This window comes from Sinocyclocheilus anshuiensis, unplaced genomic scaffold (genome assembly GCF_001515605.1).
Source record: "Sinocyclocheilus anshuiensis isolate Anshui unplaced genomic scaffold, SAMN03320099.WGS_v1.1 scaffold147, whole genome shotgun sequence".
Classification (NCBI taxonomy): domain Eukaryota; kingdom Metazoa; phylum Chordata; class Actinopteri; order Cypriniformes; family Cyprinidae; genus Sinocyclocheilus; species Sinocyclocheilus anshuiensis.
In genome coordinates, this window is record NW_015549585.1 from 1,264,150 (window position 1) to 1,285,014 (window position 20,865).

The 20,865-nt window shown below is 36.4% G+C and overlaps 1 protein-coding gene across 1 annotated transcript in view; it reads right to left on the reverse strand.

Annotated features, from left to right (window-relative positions):
• The window catches only part of LOC107657983 (voltage-gated potassium channel subunit beta-2-like), a 45,521-nt gene extending 30,070 nt beyond the window's left edge, over window positions 1–15,451 (reverse strand). Inside the window, exons 1-4 of the mRNA XM_016446341.1 lie at window positions 14,501–15,451; window positions 3,394–3,437; window positions 3,043–3,080; window positions 1,803–1,882 (exon numbers count right to left, since the gene is read on the reverse strand). Coding sequence (XP_016301827.1) covers window positions 1,803–1,882; window positions 3,043–3,080; window positions 3,394–3,437; window positions 14,501–14,709 — 371 coding nt within the window. The 5' untranslated portion in view covers window positions 14,710–15,451. The remainder of the gene's footprint in view (window positions 1–1,802; window positions 1,883–3,042; window positions 3,081–3,393; window positions 3,438–14,500) is intronic.
• Between the last annotated feature and the right edge of the window lie 5,414 nt (window positions 15,452–20,865).

Genomic DNA, 20,865 nt, shown 5'->3' on the forward strand with positions numbered 1-20,865 from the left:
GGGGGGGGTGGGCTGGGGAGGTGGGTGCCTTGCTCAAGGGTATTGGAAGAGAGCGCTGGTTATTCGCTCCCCCACCTACAATCCCTGCCAGTACCGAGACTCGAATCTCTGATCTTTGGGTTACAAGTCCGACTCTCTAACCATTAGGCCATGAATTTTTTGGCAGTTTAGACTTGTCCTCCTCAATGTCTATGGTGGTTACAGCTCTGACTTTAAAAGAAACTGATTGTAATGATGGGTATACTTGCCTGTTTAATTGCCTTGTCTTAAAAAATTGCTCTTTTGAATAAATGTTTTGTTAATATTGTGTCAAGTGTTTTCAGTTTTTGACTTGGACACTGTTATTGCAGTTTTCAGTTGTAACATATTATTTCTTAGTACCAATTTCCAGTAGCATTTTTTTGTTCAGTCAACTTCAGGTATGTGAGTTCTACAAGACAAAAAATGTTGAGTTGGCACAACTTAAAAAGGTTTGTTATAGAATCGTTGCACATCTAAAAAAAAAACGAACAATCCTGAGTTAACTTAACTAAACATTTTTTGTATGACTGACAACTTTTTTTCAGTCAGTATAACTGCTTTTTTACAAAAGTTGAGTGAACAAGAAAAAGCTAGGGGAAATTAGTACTAAGATTTTTTGTTGTTGTGCTGGCTTAATTATTTTTTACAGTGTATATATACACACATATATGATTATTATTATAAATACTTTTTATTTATTAGTTTTATTAAAAAAGAAATATATTAAGTAAAAAATACATTATCTAAGCAATGTTTTTCTATCAATTATATATATATATATATATATATATATATTAGAGCCCGACTGATATATCGTTTTGCCGATATTATCGGCCGATATGAGCCTGTCGCCGATATATCGGTATCGGCAAATAAAAAACCCATATCAGTCGGGCTCTAATATATATGTATGTATATAAAATACTATATACATTTATTATATATAATTATAAAGGAAATATGATGACATATATTAAGGGAAAGTGTTTTAACTTCCAAAAACAAGACTTAAATTGCAAGTTTTGTGTATATGACAGGCAGAGCCCATTCACTTTACACATAAACAAAAAATAAAAACATTAAAGTGTAAGATTTAGGCATTTTATAATCTTATTTTTGGGTAACTACATCTCTTAATTATTTTCTAATTCTCTACCCCCACATAGTGTGGCACTAGGTCATGTAATTGTATTCGTTGTCAAAGCAGGATAATCCTACTGATTACTGAATGAAGCTTGCTCACAGCTGATGAATCTGGCTTGTATGAAACATTAAGAGATGATATCATTTCAAGATCCAACTAGAAGTAATACTGTGATATCCAGCATATAAGTAAATGCACATGACAGTTTAGAGTCCCTCGCTGATCAACACTGTTAGGTTTGTGCTGAGTCTTTATGACAAGACCAACACAAACTCCCACGCAAGATACAGACGAGGAACGCTGTTTCCAACGATGCCCTGGGTCAGCTGCCACAGAAATGTTCATTCACCTTTGAAATGACCCCTAGTTTTAAAGAACACTTGAGGAAAGTTCATCCTAAAAAAAAAAGAGAACTAGATCTGAAATTTTCTGAAATGTTTGTTCAAATCACTAACCCTAAATATAAGCAAACACCACTTATATTTGAAATAAAACCATACAAAAGTGGCTGCAAATGTTATGTAAACTTCTTTAAATATTCCATTACTTAACTAATTCTCCAGATAAACAGAAATAACATATTTCAGCACATGGTAATTGGACGGGGTGGGCTGTGTGTTCATTTTGGTGCACTCACTTTCCTGCAGCGTAGACCTCTGCCGTGTCGAACAGATTGATCCCGTTCTCGTACGCCAGAGTCATCAGCTGCTCTGCAATCTGTCAGAGGGATGGAAGGGAGAGCAGGGGATCCAGCATTCAAGGTGCGGCAGTCTATTCAATTATTAAAAGCTGTATTCTGCACAGTGCTACTCAATAAGTCATCTTTAATGCGTTTAGGCACATTTACAGTGTACGCTGGCAATGAAAAACTACTGTTCTAGCAGACAAGAACTGTTTATGAATGCAGTTTAATTTCAGAGAAAAAATAAAGCATTTTGCAAAGCACAGTTGTTTAAAATTCTGTGCATTAAAGTGGATGGAATTTTAAAAATGAAAGAACTGTGTGAATGGTGATTCATGGAAGAATGCTATGTAATCATATTTATTTTTCTGTGAAGAGTTTATTTTTCACTTGGAAAAAATTATTGTGTTATATATAGATATTTATTTATTTAGGGGTATACGGGTAGATTAAAGCAAAGTTGATAAGTTGATAGATTAAAAAAATATTGATAAGTAAATTTAAGACAAAAATGTGTTATATTTAGATATGTATTAAGGGCAATTTAAGATATGTAAAGGTTTTATCAGTCTTACATATAAATAAATAAATAAATAATTGAAATGTAAACTTAAGACAAAAAAGTGTTGTATTTAGATATTTTTTAAGGTTATAAGGGTAATTTAAGATTTGTAAGGATTTTATTAGTCTTAAAAAAATAAACAATTGAGAAAAAAAAACATAAATTTTAAGGATCTGCAGACACTCTGTTTAAGGGTTAATTCACAGAAAAAAAGAAAATGTTTTCATTATTTACCAACCATCATTATGTTCTAAACCAGTATTATGTTCTTCCTTCTTCTATGATGATACATTTAAAAACATTCAAAAGTGTTGCACTGCAGTCGTGAGATCAATTACGTTCAAACTTTCTTCTTTCTCCAAGCATAAATGAGATCTGATTTTCACTGAAAGATATATGTCAATCTGACTTCAGAAGATTTGGAATATAGTGCTTATAGACTACTTTGATGATACTTATGGAAAATATAAATACCATTGTGTTCCATGAAAGAAATAAAACTAATATTGTTTACAGTTTGGAAAGACATGTGGGTGAGTACAAGATGACAGGACAATCATTTTTGGGTGAACTGTTTCTGTAAGTACTGTATATGCATGAGAATATAAAAGCTGACATCAGGGTCGGTCATACCTCATCTGTGATCTGTCCTCCAAACGTCACCCATGTTCCTGTAAAGAGATCTAGAATCAGTCACTGCTTTACACAAGATAAACCAGCTTTAAATGATTATCAGTGATCCACCAATGACACTAAAGAGTAAAGCTTTAAGATGAACCTACAGATAACATGGATAATCTTTAATGCCCAGCTCGAGAGAACAGAACAACACTGGCTGGACGGTGCAGATTTCTGCTGTCTGCCACTACTGTTTGAAGAAATATCGTCTTGTGACAAAAAAAAGTATACAAAAGCTTGTGTTGTTGGTTGCAGGTTTCCTTATCTACTTCACAAAAGGCCTTGATGAGGAGGCCGTAAACGTACCTAATCCAAGACATGAGACTCTCAGGCCCGACTTCCCCAAGTTTCTGGAAAAAAGGAAATAAAGACAATGATTAATAGGTTTTACTCTGCTTTCTTTATCACTTTGTTCTCTCTAGAACTCAGCTTAAGGCCATTGCAGTACTAAATCAGATTGGCAGCTTTGAAAGCACCAACCTAATTTTCTGAACAAAAAAGCTCTGTTCCAAAAACTAGTGAGCTGCCTGTAAGACAGCATTTTAAGGGAAAAAGGTTCGTTCCCAAGGCATCTTATAAGATATCTTCCTTTGGACCAAATCTAAGCGAGCACTGCATGTATGTTTCACTGAGAAGGCAATATCAGAATGTACTGCGATGAGCATAGTGGCCATATATAAATATAATTAGATAATTGAATATTAATAAAAAAAACTATTTAAATGTTTATATTCAATTATTCAAATCAATTATTTACAAAATATTATATTGAAATAAATTTATGAAATGTAAATATGAAAAAAAAAATATATATATTTAAATACATTTATATTTAATTATATTAACAAAAATAGTTGCTATAAAATCATTCTAATCTAATGCTATATTTTATTTATTAGTACTTGTGTGTATCACACCATTACCTTAACAACATGCTAACCTCAAACTCTATTGTAACTGTTGTTTGAGAGTGAGATGCTGCCCATGTAGGCTGTAGACAGCAAGGCAGCTCACTAGGTTTTGGAACAGATCTACTGTCTTCAAAGCTTTTTCAATGACCTCAGCCCGAGTCCTGTAGATGCCACTGGGGCCACTGTTTGCAAGCCATCCTGCTGATTGGTGTATCATGGGAAAAATGAGACTTAGCAGTGCCTGAGGGCAGATTACTGAGCCCAGGGGCTTATGAGAGCGAGGAAGCCTATGGAGCTTATAGAGACAGCAGCTATAATGAAGAGAACTGGCTAAAGGAAGGCTCATAAGTCCAGAGTCACAGAGCCACATGAGAGAGAGAGAGAGAGAGAGGTTTTCAACTTCTGTACCATCTTCAAGTGCTGCAGCTCTCACACCCAGAGCTTTGGACCCGAGAATTTGGTCCCAACTTTGTTTTGTTTACTTTTTATAAGTCCTTGCATTGTTTTAGTTCTACTTCATTTTTTTATTTTCCTGCCACGAAAACTGGTGTGCCAAAAAGAACAGCGTTGCGTACAAAGCCAAAAAGATGGTGAGATGATTATACGATTTGTGAAGGTTCACAGAAGGAAAACGTAACAAGATTAGAACACATACAACAACAGACTTGTGCTACAGACTTCTAAAATGAGCAAAACAGAAGAACAGCATGAACTTTTCTCCGTGTGTGTGTGTGTGTGTATTAAGGCTGGGGGATATATTGAATATTAGAAAACATTCAAAATTCCCTTAATTCCAACAATATTCAATTCCCATTTCAATAATTATTTTCATCACAACAATTCAACAATGTTCATTGAAGTCTCCACATAGCATTTCAAAAGTTTTAAAGTATTTTTGTAAAAATACAAATAAGTAAACATTGCTATTTAGTGCTACTTTTGTGACACTGTCACATAAGAGACATGTTTTACCGCTCTATTTATTGCAATGATTTTATGTATAATAGAGTTTTCTTAAGTCCATTTTATTCCTCATGACATTTTTAGTGTGTATGTGTCTTTAAGAATTGTATGGTTCTTGGACTGTTTTAGGGTATGGCGCAATGAACTATATGCTTTTAACAGACTGAGTTTTCCTGGTTTTATTGTGTTGTTTTAAAGTACCGTGAACTTTGTAAATACACTGTTCTTACTAAACTTATATCTGTTTTATGTCATTCTTTTATCACCTACAAACCTCCCACACAGTAAAATCTGAGCCCATTTTAAACTTTGTAACCCAGCCTGTTAGGCTGATCATTACACTTTGATGCATATAAGTAAAAATTATTTATTCATTAAATCAAAACAATGTGGACTGATTGTTTATACTGAAACATTTGGTTGGCTTTTAATATTTATTGAAAAACCTACTAAAATATTTTGAATCTGCTTGGCATCAAATGGCAAATTGGTCAACATAATGGTGCCACAAAATAATAAAATAAATAAATAAAATAAAATACATTGAATAAAGAATACATATGCTGTCACTCAGTCCTAGTTTGTGGTGTCTGTACACGAGCATGTACATGAATAAAGAAGTGTGTAACTGGGATTAAGGATGATATAACAAGCTGTCTGTGTGTGTAGGCACGTATGTGCGTTTCTAGAAGCATGTGTGGGGTTTTTGTGTGTTTGTGTGGGGGTGTCTATGTTGGATTAGAAATATGTGGGTGTCCGGTGGCAGAATGCAGTGAAAGACAGACCACAGTGGGTCACAGTGAGCCACACGTTGCTTTGGATCCAAAAAGTAACCTGCAGACCGGACAGATCCTATTCATAGCAGCATTTGCTGGGCGATTTAATGTGGCTGGTGATTTCTTCAGGCACCTCAGCACAAAAGTTCAAAAGATTAAATGCAGAAATGTTTGGTAAATAACTCACTGGAGTGCTGCGCTATTTCCTGTAGACACCAGGGAATCTTACAGTTAACAAGCAAATGTCTTTAACTGAAAGGCATAATTCACTAGGGGAAAATGAATAAGTATCTGCTCAAATCTAGTTTTACAATTAACATGGAGCTAAAAAGTAAAGAGCATGTGGTTAATCAACGATGGTCAGGTCAATGTCAAAAAAGTTAGTAACTGTTTTTAATTAGACCTTGCGGTGAGATAAACTGTTCAATGTTGGACAGAAGCATCATGGTTCAGTTGATTCAAAGTAAATTATTTGCAAAGGCAAGCCTGTATAGCGCAAATTATCTCCAACATGAACCGTGTCAGTTCTGAGCAGCTAGTCATCAGACAGAATTGCAAAAACAATCATTCTTATTTCCGATGCTCTGTGGAGTTGAGATGCTCTGATAAACGTCTTTATAGCATCGCAGAACTGCAGTGTTCACACTTTTTAGGGAATTCAGCTGAATAGTTGCATGTTAATCTAGGACACACACACACACACACACACACACACACACACACACAGACAAAATGAAATCATCACTTCTAAAGGGTCATGAAATACTAAAACATTGTTGATGGAAGACTGTTAAATCAGTTTTTTCCAATCTAAAAGAGAAACTGAAATCTTGTCTCAAAAGTTATTAAAAATGCAAAGCAAATGCAAACAGCATTGAATTATAGCTACTAAATGTTGTGTGTGAATTTCACTCTTAAAAATAAAGATTGATAGGCATTGATTGGTTCCATGAAGAATCTTCCCATTCCACAAAATGTTCTTTATAAAGGAAAACGGTTCTTTGGGAAACAAAAAAATGTTTATTTTATGGCATATGCTGTATAAACAACAACAACAAAAACTTTTGGAACCTTTATTTTTAAGAGTGTCATGTAATGTATCGTTAACTTTGTGCATGTTGTTGCGTGCAGTTATAAACTGCAGAGTGCATTTGTTATCCTTTGATATTGTTAACTAATTGTAAAAAATAAATAAAATAAAAATAACATGACTGGATCAGACGCAGTTGTTGTTTTCTCTCCTCACTCCACTCTACCGCTTTCCATGTCTCCTTTTAAAAAAAATATATTTGAGATCTGTCACAATGATTGACCTGTGCTGAAATGGAAGGTTTCATTGCACTTTAAAGACTTAAGTTTTTGAGTGATATACTTGTGTGATATGTAAACATATAACAAAGTGATGCATAATAACAGTATTTATGTACTGCACCATTCAAAACGGATCTTAATGGAAACGGCTCAGCGTATGCTGCTATGGTTACCTCCTCAGGCCAACACGATTTCAGTTTGAGAGCATCTATTTGGTGAAAATATGCATTTGAACTAACTTGTCATCTAACTTTTGTGGTTTAAAAATGCTGTTGAAACATCCCTTATGCAATACACAGAATTAAAACTGACTTGAATATGCAAATATGCACTTTTTAAGATAATTCGCATATGGTGAGAACTTTCGGCCCACACACTCAAAAATCAATGCATTTTTGCATGATAGCCATTCAATAAAGCATTAGACTGGTTGGTGTGATTGAGTTGTGTTAAACGTGAAAACAGGCACGTGCCAAAGACTTCTTATCTCAGCCCTGGCTGCCAAAAATGAGCATTGGTATTCTCATTATACGCAGCAATTACCACCCAGTAGGAAACAAACAATATGCACTGATGAATTCCAAGGCTGTTTATGATTCATTCATTGGTTGCGCCCTTGCTGATAATATGTACAGTGAATAAGATCGGAGATATGTAGATCAAGAGAGGGCTCCTTTCATGGTTTGATGTTTGTGGAGTATCCCTAACATGATTAGTACAGATTCAACTGGAACTCTACTGCTGTCTACACCGATAAATGTATGACTGAAGCTGTGTAACTGTGTCAAGGAAGCTCAAATAATAAGCCGATCCTGTTAAAACCACTGTGTTGGACTGAAGGCACGGGCAAATCGAAAGACAATCTGGTGTTTTCAGGGCCAGTAGACTATTGATTGCGCTACTGTGTTACTGTTTCCTTGTTCTCAGCGTTCTGTTGTGTTGAATATTTCACAGGCTGGAGCTGAATACTGCATGATGGACAGCAGCCCAGTCACAACTGGACCCAGGTGCAGTGCTGGAGATTGGGTTTGCCAGGAGTCACCAGAGATCAAGCCAGAGGTCAATAAATGTCACCCGTGTCTTTTAGCCGGGTTAACGATATACAGAGGAGCACGGGCCGGTCAGGTTTGTTTACGAAGCAGAGGGAGTTCAACTTTTCAGAGTTCAGATGACTTCGGTCTCTGTTGATCTCCACCAGCCTCAGTGAGTTTCTGAACTCAAACGATTAGGACAGCTCGCTTTAAAAAGTAGAACATGATGTGTCAAAACACATTTGTCAGTACAAAAGGAATAGTTCAACCAAAAAAATTTCAGTTCTCACATCATTTACTCACCCTCATGTCTTTCTAAATGGCAGATCCTCTAGAAATGCATGTAAATGATGGCAAATGATATAGGTTTTGATAATCACTGACATGAAACCTGGTGCAAAATGTCTTGACGTGCAATGTAAATGTAAATTACTTCAATATCAGTCTGTTCAAGACATTGCATGGCTTCAAAAGTCATATTGCCAGCTTTTATGATGCCTATAATAGCAGACCCTCTAGAAATGCAGGTTTTATATAAATGACATCAAATGCAATTGGTTTCGATTGACATGAAACCTGGTGCAAAATGTCTTGATGGCTCAAGTTTGAAACTTCAATATGACTTCAATATCAGCATGGCATGGCTTCAACTGCTCCATTGCATGGCTTCAAGATTTGAAATATAGTGCATACTTCATATTGCCAACTTTTATGATGCCTAAGGGTGAATAAATCATGACAAAATGTTCATTTTTAGGCGAACACTCCTTTAAAGGCAAATGCATTTCACATGACCAAACAGTAACCAACTGGCCCTCAAAGGAAATGAGAGCATCACTGAAGTAGTGCACAAACCTTGCTGTTATGAGTAATTAATGGCAGAAAAAAGGCTAAAAGGTCATGGAAGGACCATGAGCCACATTCTTCAAGGAATTTGCATTGGGGAATGCATGGAATTACATGTACACTGTTCTTCATACGCACACAATACTCTGATGGCTGCCTCGTGTGGATTTGTTCTCTGAAATTTGTGTTTATGTAAGAGCAATTCAGTCTGTGAGAAAGCCTCCTACACCCTGTTCTAAAAGCAGTAGCTCTACCTGAGACTGGTTTCAGCTCTAGTCAGAAAGAAGTTCCATCTCAAATCCCACATCTTTCCCTCTTCTCCACCAACACCACCCCTTTTATCACAGCCTCCACACACACATTGTGAATGAGAGTTCACGTTACCATTATCAGGGTTATGAAGCAGCCCACACAGAATCTGCACGTGCACAATTTCACAGAAAGCTCCGGAGACCAGAACTGGTCCTACACAATCCTTTTCAGTATAAACAGACTGGACATGCCCATTTTATTAAAAATGATTAAAAAAAATATTAACAAATCTTTTATATGTTGCTGCCATGCTGCTCACTAACGACATTATTAAAAACATAAAAAATTCAAAAGTTCACAATGTTCAAAAGTTTTGGGTTGGTAAGATTTTTTTTATGTTTTTGAATGAAGTCCCTTCTGCTCACCAAGGCTGCATTTATTTGATCAAAATACAATAAACAGTAATATTGTGAAATATTGCTACAATTTCAAATAAATTTTAATAAATAATTAAAATGTAATTTCTTCCTGTGATGCAAAGCTGAATTTTCAGCATCATTACTCCAGTCTTCAGTGTCACATGATCCTTCAGAAATCATTTACTTAATAAAATTGCACTGCTTAACATTTTTGTCGGATTCTTTGATGAATAAAATGTTCAAAAGAACAGCACATTCAAAACTGAAATATTTCTTAACATTATAAACGCTTTTAATTTTGATAAATTTAATGCATAAATTAATAAATAAATCAAAAATAAATAAATATTGTACTGATCCCAAACTTTTGAACTAACATCATTATGATCCCATAGAAGGTTTTATAAACAAAATTCTGTCTATCTAATTTCTAACAGTTAATCTGAGTCACTCAAAAGACAGGTAATCTAAAACCAATATGAAACTGTTTGCAGCCCATTTTACTTCTGTATTATGAAGTATTGATTCGTATCTGTCTGCAACACTGCTGAAACCTTCTGGCTGAAACTTAAGCACCACTGGCGACGTCAGCTAAAATGAAAATCATTTCAGGCACAGCAACTTCTGTTTTGATGAAAGATTATGAAAACAAACATTTTCCTTTGTGCACCAATGAATTTAGCTCAATAAGGTGCATTAAAAAAGTAATTCGAGCCCATTTTGACTTCATTTTGCTCTACAATCGAATGAATGGATATTTCCTCTCTGACACTCAAATGATTCAGATTTTTCTCTCTGAATGGGAGTGTTGCTTTACAAAAAGTAAACAACTGAAGGTTTCAAACCATTTCTATGCAAACAGATGCAGTCCACCCCATCAACATAACACAAATTAGCATGGAGATGAATAAAAGGGTTTATTTATGGTAGGGCCCAGCTGGAATGAATAAATCTGTTCCTAGAGTGTGATGAAAACAGGCATTCTGCTGTCAGTGAGAATCTACACGTTATTAAAGCGCAAACATGCAAGCCTTAATTAAAAGCTATCAGCACTGCACAGAGAGCTGAACATACAGCCATCCATCCATCCATCCTCAGTACAGAACTTGAAAAAAAAACCTTATCAGAGTGAAGGATTACACATACTCTCTCCCTCAAGCCTTAAATAGAAGTGCACATGTGAGACAGAGCGTTTATAGTGCTATTGTGTGGCTTTGTAGAAGCAAAGGCTGCTGTTTGTTTCTCACAAACATTCATCAGGCATTATTTCATGTGGGAGTGAGTCTGAACTGAAGGTAGTATCAGTTATAGTGAGATCCAGAAGTGCAATAATATCTCTCAACACGCCTACTCTTTAACGCCTTAACACTTACTGCGCTGCCTTATATCTCTCAACACTTTGAGTTCAGAACTTCAAAAGACATTTTATAAACACTGGAGAATGTTTCCAGGGAAACATTTTATAATAAAATCTTTGTTCTTGGAAATGCATATCCTTTATGTTGTGCATTATGTTGTGCTAACCAAAAACCTTAAATTTTAAATCAATGAAATCTTTGAAATCAACCTGCAGCCAGTCAGCTCAAATCAATTTAAAATAAATCTAATGGTCACAGAGCCTTCTGGTCTTTTCAAAAGCATGATTCATCTGTTCACGTTATTCCAAGGATAAAAGATATTGTTTTTGCAATATTTAATCAAGATAAACTTTGCTTCACCTCTTTTTCAGATGATGTCACCAAGTTGTATATCCTGTTTTACTTGCAAACACATTTCATGTTGACTTAGTTTTCCATTTGCATTTACAGACATAAATAAAGAGGTTTGCAGACCATTTTGCATCGCCTAGCTTAATAGGATCTCCTCCACAAATTTATAAGCCTGTTTTACTCAAATCATTAATTGAATCTTGACCGGAGTCATTTAATTTGTCCGCACAGCTAAACTGAAGCATCTCCACAGAGAGTGAGGATAAGATAAGGCAGTGATGTCAAGCGACATCAATCTACGATATGGCAGCATTCCCAATTCTACACCCACCGGTACAATGTCTGGTCTGTCCTACTGTGGAGAGTGAGCAGAGTAATACTGCACGAGCTGGACTGGGAAAGATGCTGGTTAATTGAAAGCCCCCCTCCAGTTCTCTCTCTGTCTGCTTCGATTCATCAGGGCAGAATGAGATTGTGATTGGAACTGACTAAAGAAAATTAGGTGAGACAAAAGTGCCGGTCTGTCAGAGTGAATCCCGGAAAACAGAACTAGAAAGGACTTTTATCCCTTAGAGAGTACAGAGTAAAATCTAATCATACTGAAACACACATTTATTTTGCCAGGAATGGGGAAATGTGGCATGAACATCCTTCACATGTTGTTCTTTACCTTTAAAAGTAAAGGTTCCAAAAGTGGGGTTTCACACAAATGCCATAGAAGAACCATTTTTGGTTTCCCAAAGTACATTTCAGTGAACAATTCTAAAAAGAGTAATTTTTTTAGAGTGAAGAATGTTTTAATAAACTAAAGAACCTCTTTCCACTTTAAAGAACATTCTGTTCAACCGAAAAGTTCCATGGATGTTAAAGAATCTTCATGCAACCATAAATAACCTTTATTTTCAAGACCTTAGCACTTACTATGCAGTGTTATATCTCTCATTGGGGCAGCAAAATTTTTTATTTTTATTATTTTTTTTTTTATACTTATTTAATCAAGGATGCATTAAATTGATCAAAAGTGACAGTAAAGACATTTATAATGGTACAAAGGATTTCTATTTCAAATAAATGTTGTTCTTTTTAACTTTGCTAAACATTCTTTGTCTGACATGAAATTCCTGGGCATCGAGAGGATTTTACCTCATAGAAGAGGTGGAGATAGAGACAAGAAATTGTTGGGGAGGGCTTTTGGATCTTTCAACTTAAATCTTTATTCCCTGATGGCATGAATGAAGAACTAGAACTTTCTTGTTTTTTTGTAATTGTTTTTGTAACTGCTTTATAATATATATATATATTTCCCCCTCTTTTTTTGTGACACTTTATTTGTTGTGATTGTATATTTTACATGGTTTGTGCCATGTTTGTTAATTATCAGACTCTCTTGCAGTGACACTTGTGATAATTGATTGATACTTGTGATTAATTGGAATCAGCTGATTGCTTTCAGTTGCTTGTCTATTAACACTAAAAAGAACATTTCATGCAATAGAAAGGTTCTATGGATCAAACCACTAATGCCAATAAAGTACATTTATTTTTAAGAGTGTAGCAGCCAGAAGTTTTTCTCTTCATAGCATGTTCATTATATTGCATTAAAAGTGGTCTGTGATGTAACTTAAAGAACTAAAGTTTCAGATTCATGAACCTTGAATGCAAAGGCTTCTAACAGGTCTAGGGACTTAATATGGTACATCAATAGGCACGTTTCCATTACCCTTCAAACTGCGCAAATTGAAATTGCGAACTGAAAATACACCTAATGGAAACGCGTCAATTTCGCAAAAATGGCCATATATCGCAAAGAAGTTTTTATGCTCACATGAGGTGGTTTTTCAGGCAATGCGAAAAAGGAATAATTAGCAAAACTACAATGGAAAACGGCTTTTTCGCATTTACATGTCACATGGCGTATGCAAAAAGTCATATGATCATTCTTCAATGTACTATAACCTCCAAGAAACACATCTTACATGGCCGCTCTCCAGTATAAACGGGCAGTACTGAAACACTGTCTAAGCTTTTCGCCAATCACAACGCACTGGGACAGCTAACCAATCACAACACATTTTGTTTTTCGGAAGGCGGACCTTCATCAAAGCCGGAACTAATCGAGCCGTTTGTGCCAGGATGGGGAGAAAGGTATTTTAATAATGTAAATTATGTGAAAAATAATGTGTTTTTCGAACCACCAAGCATGTTCTAGTACACCCCCAAAACAAAATCAAGACTTTGTAAAAGAGCATAATAGGACCCCTTTAAAACAGGAAGATGAAGCTTCAAGACAGTGACATTGCAAGTAACTCATAATGAACGCATAAATGAATAAATGAAATTAACAAGGTCTAGCTAACTCTCTCGCTTTACAGAAGCGAATATTAAGCTTGACATAAATTGGAGCCTCTGACAACAAAATCATTTTTCCAATCCTGATTTCAAATAGGAAGGAAAGATCACATGCCTCCATTAAGAGTTGTTATTAGGATTTTTTATTTTTTTTTGCAAACGAACATGACGGCTGAAAGTGTTTCTAGCCGTCATTATGTAAATTAACATAACTTGCAGGTTTGTTGTTAACAGATGCAGAAAATGTTATGTTTTATTTCAATTTTCATTGCATTTCTTGAAACAGAAGAATGAACTCTTAATGGAATTGTAAAAAAAGGCATCAAATTACATAATGAAATTATATAATACTATTATATATTATGAACTACTAAAACGATTCTGAGACAAATATGTCAGCAGTTGTGCATAATAACAGTAAGTCTACATAAAAAGCTAGCAATGCAGGAATATGAATCTAGTTTGCCAGAGGCTCAATTGGGTTAAAAAGAGTAGTCATTATTCTTCAACAGTTAAAGCTGCAATTTGCAGAATGATTTGAAGAGTAATGGTCAAATTGACGGGGCTGATTTCATCATATGCAATCAAAGCACTTTGTTGAAATAGTAGAAATATATATATGCACCAGCATATGCTGATTATTACGCTACTTAACCTGATAGGATATTCATAATTTTTTAAGGTAAAAAATATTTTTTCTTTAATCGTATACAAAAAATATCTAATTGTATCATTACACATAATCACACACATTTACTGCAAGTAAAATATTTCACATTATTGGATCTTATCCTACAGGCTTTACAGTCACAAAATAAACTCTTCTTTCAATATATGCTTTCCTACCTATACTTCATGCCAGTTCTTATGCTCTGTTCACTCGAAGAAGGAATGCTCTGGACGGAAAGCTGCCCAAGGCTCCTGGCAACCATGGCCACGGCTTTGAACTTGCTTCGGGTACCAGTGTTCGGACTGTTAGCGTTCTGTCGATTGAGCCTGTCATCTGTGCTACGGCTCATGGACCGGTGGTCTGTGCAAACAAACGACACCTGCATCCTGTCTCAGAGGATGCACGGTTATCACCGAGAAAACTCAATGAAAGAGTGCCAAGCGTCTCCAAGAAACAAAGAGAAGTCAGCCAGGTCCAGATCCTCCGGAGAGCGAATTTAAAAGTTCCTCGGTCCTACTGGACTGTGCAGTGTGCCGGACTCCTGCTTGGTTCAGCCGGAGAATATCAGGAGGGCTGATCCAACCAAAGCTTGACTCTCTCAACTAGACTGGCAAAGAGCTTATAAGGCGGTCTTCAGCGATGCCCGTGAATCTCATTTCATTGCTTCCCCGACCGGCACGTGAAGTTCACAGCTCGATTATCACGTAGCCTGCTACTCAAGACCACCTGCATGGCTCCCATCTCACATATAGTCTCATGTAAGAGTAACTGTCCATAGAAAGGTCTTACCTTCCTTTTTCAGGTTCAGCGTTTTTTTTCTCTGTGTTCAAGTCCTCGTTTCAACCCCGATCAAATACGCTGCATATCCAAACACACTAGCTGGTTTCTTTGTAATCTCAGCTCAGTGCTTCAGATCACTTGGGAGTGCCAGCACACAAAACAGACTTCAAACATAAAGTAACAAACTGATGCAATGGATAAGATGTCTTCTCTTGTCTCCTCCTGTGAGCACTGTATCTGTCAGCTACTGAGATACCTCACATGCACTGGTGCTCCTCCTGCTCCTCCTCCTCCTTAGCGGAGATTAAACTTACAAGTGCATTCATAGCGCAAGACACAAAGAGGCAGAGCGTGAGTGAACGAGTACGAGAGGGTGGGAGGAGCAAACAGCTGACAGAGAGAGCACAGAAACACAGAATGTGGTCGAGAAAGAGAGAGAGGGAGTGTGGGAGGGTTTGCCCTGCACTGATATTTCTTTAATATTTGTACTAATGCTCCACTTTATATTTCTTATTTGTGCACTATTTTCATTGCACACAGCTAATCTGCAAATGCTTTGCGATAGAAGGTTTACTTCTGAAGTAAAAATCCCATTAATTTTCTCCACACGTTTAGCAATAATGTAAACTACTGTTTAAAGGTTTGGGGTCGGTAAGATTTGTGTGTTTTTGTAAGAAGTCTCTTATGCTCACTATAGGCAGCATTTATTTGAGCAAAAATATAATAAAACAGTAATATTGTGAAATCTTTTTACAACTTGAAGTAGCTGTTTTGTATTTGAATATATTTTAAAGTGTAATTTATTCCTGTGATGCAAAGCTGAATTTTCAGCATCATTACTCCAGTCTTCAGTGTCACATGATCCTTCAGAAATTATTCTACTATGCTGATTTGCTGCTCCAGAAACATTTTTTAATTATTATCAGTGTTGAAAACAGTTGTGCTGCTTCATATTTTATATTTTTGTGGAAACCCTGATACATTTGTTTTCAGGATTATTTGCTGAATATAAAGTTCAAAAGTACAGCATTAAAAAAAAATGTAAGTAACAATATAAAAGCCTTTTCGCCATTTTTGATAATTTTAATGCATCCTTGCTGAATAAAAGTATTAATTTATAAAAAAAAATATATATATAAATCTTTCAAGAACGCACTACTATGAGATCCATTGTTATGTAATGACATATTCTTCTGTAAAAATGCAATTTCAACAACAACAATAAAAGTTTAATTTGCAAAACTTACAATACTCAAAACCCTGAAGACACATCCATCAATCAGAGACGTCAATGAAACTAAAATCACAGCAAAAGAGCAGCCACTCCCATAAAGCACTGCAAATGCAAAAGTCACTTTCAATGCGTATATTTTGCAATAAACTTCCAATATATGGTATTTTTTTACTTATAATAAATTATTTCTAGTCAGCTCTTTGTTTGTTTATATAGCACAGTTTAATACAACACCAGGTTGCCCAAAGTGCTTCACAATATCACAATAAAATTACATAAAAACAAACACAGTCACAAATAACAACACAAATCACATAAAAACATAGGCACAATTTAGAATAACTAAACCTGCATCACAACTCCTCATTAGTCTTTTAAATATGTGCTTTTAACATTGCTTTGAAAACCGATCTTTCGGTTCTTTCATACTATACTGGCATTTTTTGATCAATTATATAAAATATGTTAAATGCACAGCATTGTACCGTTGTCTTTTGCGGAGTACTTTGATTATGAATCACCTTTCAGTTATATGGTTTGGTTCAAGGCTTGAATGTTTTTATTTTAGGGATGCTCATGTTGACCGTTTAACCGTTAACCGAAAGTAAGAACTTTGACCAATTAATACTATCAGTTAAACATTTTTAAATGTTTTTTTTTTGAAGTATTCTGCATGGTAAAAGTAAAAAAAAAGCTATACATATTTGTTAACTCATGGGCACGTGTTGACACGTGCAACATACCTACAGACATATTTCACTGAGCAAGCACCTGTTTCACCTTCACTTAGTTAACTGATGTAGTATACGCAACACAACGGGAAGTGGCAATATTGGATAAATGGTTATCAGAGAATTAATCAAAGAGTGAATCTGTGAGTGAATTTATTCAATTTCTGAATGGATTATAGCCTATAAAGTACGCAAAGAGCAAAGAGCGCTCCCATTATCATCACTGGAAAGCTGTCACTCATCTTACTGTAGTTCATCGTGCTCTCACAAAGTTAACTTAGAGTTAAAAAAGAAGCATTACACTGCACAACTAATCTCTTATGTACATCATGTCTACACTTTCTTTGTTGTAATGAGAGAATTTGTGAACGTGTAGAACTCAGCAGCACTGAACAGAACACCAGCGTTTTGAGTGGTGAGTGGATTGTAACTTAACCACCTCTGATTGGCCACTGCGTTCATGAAATTGACAGATAGCTCTGTGATTGGCTATGTTGCTCAACGCTGCAAAAACACACTGTGAATAGAAACAAATGACCGGCTGATGAAAAGTCCGGAACTGCAGATTGATGGGATTTTTGTGAAGGCATGATGGTGTTATTTGTTGCGGGTCTAAGAGTTAACAGTTTTTCGTTTTGTCATCTTAATTTGATAGTTATTAAGTATTTTATATATTTAGTGTAGGCCTATTTATCTGATTCTTTTTTATTTACATTATTTTATTCTGTGTTTCTCTGTTCTTCATGCCTATGGAGAAAATTAATAGCAAAAATAAAAATGAGTGCTCACTGTTGCATATGTACAATTCTTGATACGTCAGTAGAGCTCACTAAATTGAAACTATAGATAGATAATAAGACAGAAGATTGAGAGCAAGAACAGGAGGTTTATTTGCACAGCTTGCAGCTGATGCCACCATATTGGCTAGTGCGCATTATGAGGTGTGCACTCTGACTTCAAGCTGTTGACTATTATCAAGAGAATAAAAGAGCAGAGTGCTGGTGCAGGCAAAAAACTATTTCGACCAGTGCATGGCTGGATCTTTCATACATGCATGCAGTGCAGGCATGTGTAAAATATTCATTATGCAACTTGATCTGTCTGAATGTGTATCAAAGCCAGGGGAGGCTGAAGCACATTACAATGCAACCGCTAAATCGCTATAGTTCACCTGCCTGCCTTCCTGTCAGCCATTAGATGCACACGGGGGAATATGTTAGCCAAACTATTACCTTCAATTCACGACACCTCTCTTAACCCTTTAATGTGTGGTGAAGATTTCACGCATCACGAAACTTTCATAAATGTGGCTCAGTTGACCAATTATGTCAGTATCAGCAGAGTATGTGATGTGGTAAAGACAGGAAGCACACAGCAGCAACCAATTAGCTGTGTTATGGAAATCAATGCAGACAGGAACGACATGGGGAAGCTGGAAAATAATATTGGCAGACCAAGGAAATTTAGTGGTAATTGGGTGTGGGCACAGGACTAGTTAAAGAGCTGATGGAGCACACTTTTACAGAAATAAAATAATGAAGTATATCTGACCAAGACCTGCTTACTTTCTGCCAACAGTGAGTGAACTGAGAAAAATCACCAGCCATATAGAGTTCTTACAGACCATGAAACTGTACTTTGCACTGTTTTTTTTATACAAATATATTTATTTCAAGAAATGTACCAATTTGTTTAAAACTGCATATGCGGAAAGCCAATTAAAACGCTCGGACCGAGCGTTTTGACTGGAAGAACATTTCTTGGTCCTATGCCTTTTTAAGGACCCGTGGAAACCCAATGCAAGGCTCTCATGCCACCCTTGTTCAAACTCAGTCGCCAATTCAGTCACCTGTACGCAACCCTGGACGATGCAGAACTCGTCAAGTGGCGCGAGGCTTTGTCTATGTCAGCTCCTCTTACTATCAAACAGCAGAGTCACCAAACTTGTGGAGACAAAATGATTTGATTTTTTTTAACCTCAATAAACCATTTGTTTACTGTGCCTGACGATTTAAAAAGTGGCTTATATCTGGGATACACACATGCGAAAGCCAATGCTGGGATCCATCATGCCTCGGAGCGTCAGGAGCCGTGACAATATGACATGTAGCATATCAAGCTGAACAAGTCCAGGGGCCTGGTTTACTCATTGTGTATCTGCAAGTACAGTATCACGGTGAAGCCCACACCACTGTCACACAACCCTCCGCAGATGAGCAGAGCCATCTGGGAAGCGGCACGCTTTAAGTATTTGTATTTTGACCTGTGTGTGTGGGATCTAGTTGCCAAGTAACAAACGATTCATAACCATCATGCCTCAGGAAGCACATCGATTCATCGGGCTGGCTGATATTGGTTCATGATTTGGTCAAATGTGATAGGGGGTGATCAATGAAAGCGTGTGATGTGCAGGACAAAAGTCGCCGATGAAATGATGCAGAGAGCTTGATCAATACAAGATGGAACTGATGTATAGTGCCATTTCACCGATTTAGAAACCTATAAGTCTTCTTCCCACACTGACTGGTCACAGTCCTTGTGAATTTGAGAAGGCGGATGTGCAATCTCTATGGCAACTGAAGTTTTCATCCACACAGTGTCCAAGGATGACTTTCTGCTCCAGATTCTCTGGTTATTCTCAATCTAGGTGTGTGAAGGAAATCTGAAACACAACAGTTTGGTCTTGCTGCAAGGTTAGTGTGTTTTCCACAATATCTTAACATCCTTGAAATAAGACACTTATTGAGAAGGGGGGAAAAAATCTTATTTTCAGAGAAATATAAGAAAATTTAGTAAGAAAAATAGGAAGGATTTGTTTCCTCAATTTGAGCATAAATCTTTTAGAGGTCTCTGAAAATAACACTGAAAATATTTCAAGTAAATGTTTAATGTTTTAAGTATGTTGAGAAATGTTAACTGGAAAACAAGACATTAATACTGATTAAGAAAATTATTTTTTGCAATATGCCACTTGTGAGCGGTATGACCAAAATATTAAAGGGGTCATATGATGCGATTTCAAGTTTTCCTTTCTCTTTGGAGTGTTACAAGCTGTTCGTGAATAGATAAGATCCCTAAAGTTGCAAAGACTAAAGTCTCAAACCCAAAGAGATATTCTTTATAAAAGTTAAGACTCGTCCACGCACTCCTAAAACGCCTCGTGTAAACACGGCCCCACATGTCTACGTCACTGCGTGGGAAGATTTGCATAACACCACCCAAATGTTCATGCAAAGAAAGAAGGCGTAACTTTTATTCTTGCAGTAGTATTGTTGCCGACGCCGCCATGTCGTGGAGATGCTGTGTGTTTCGTTGTGAAAGCGAAACTACTTTGTTTGGCCTTCCAAAAGAGGACACAACTACAAATCGTCTAGCCTACAATGCCGGTGTTCTGACAAATAATGCTGACTCACAGCCTGTAAGTACGTTTTCATATTTAAAGGATTTGCCACTGATGATTCAAACGCGAGTTTTGAGCAGTGTAGAGTAGTGCTTGTTGTTTGTCATTTCTCTGATCACAAATGCAGACATGGTTTTATGTTTACGCGGCGCGATGCAACACAATGCATAAAAAGACAGTATAAGTTATTATAATCCGTACTTATGTCCTCACTGGATGCAACAAATGCCTCGTTTATAATGGTTTTTATTGGTTTTGTCTCGTCGCGCCGGGACACGACATCATATGGTAAGAGGCGTAACATTTCCGTCACACGCTTGAGGTATTCGGCCAATCACAAAATAATGTTCATTTTTAGCAACGTCATATGACCCCATTAAACCGTACAAGTGTATA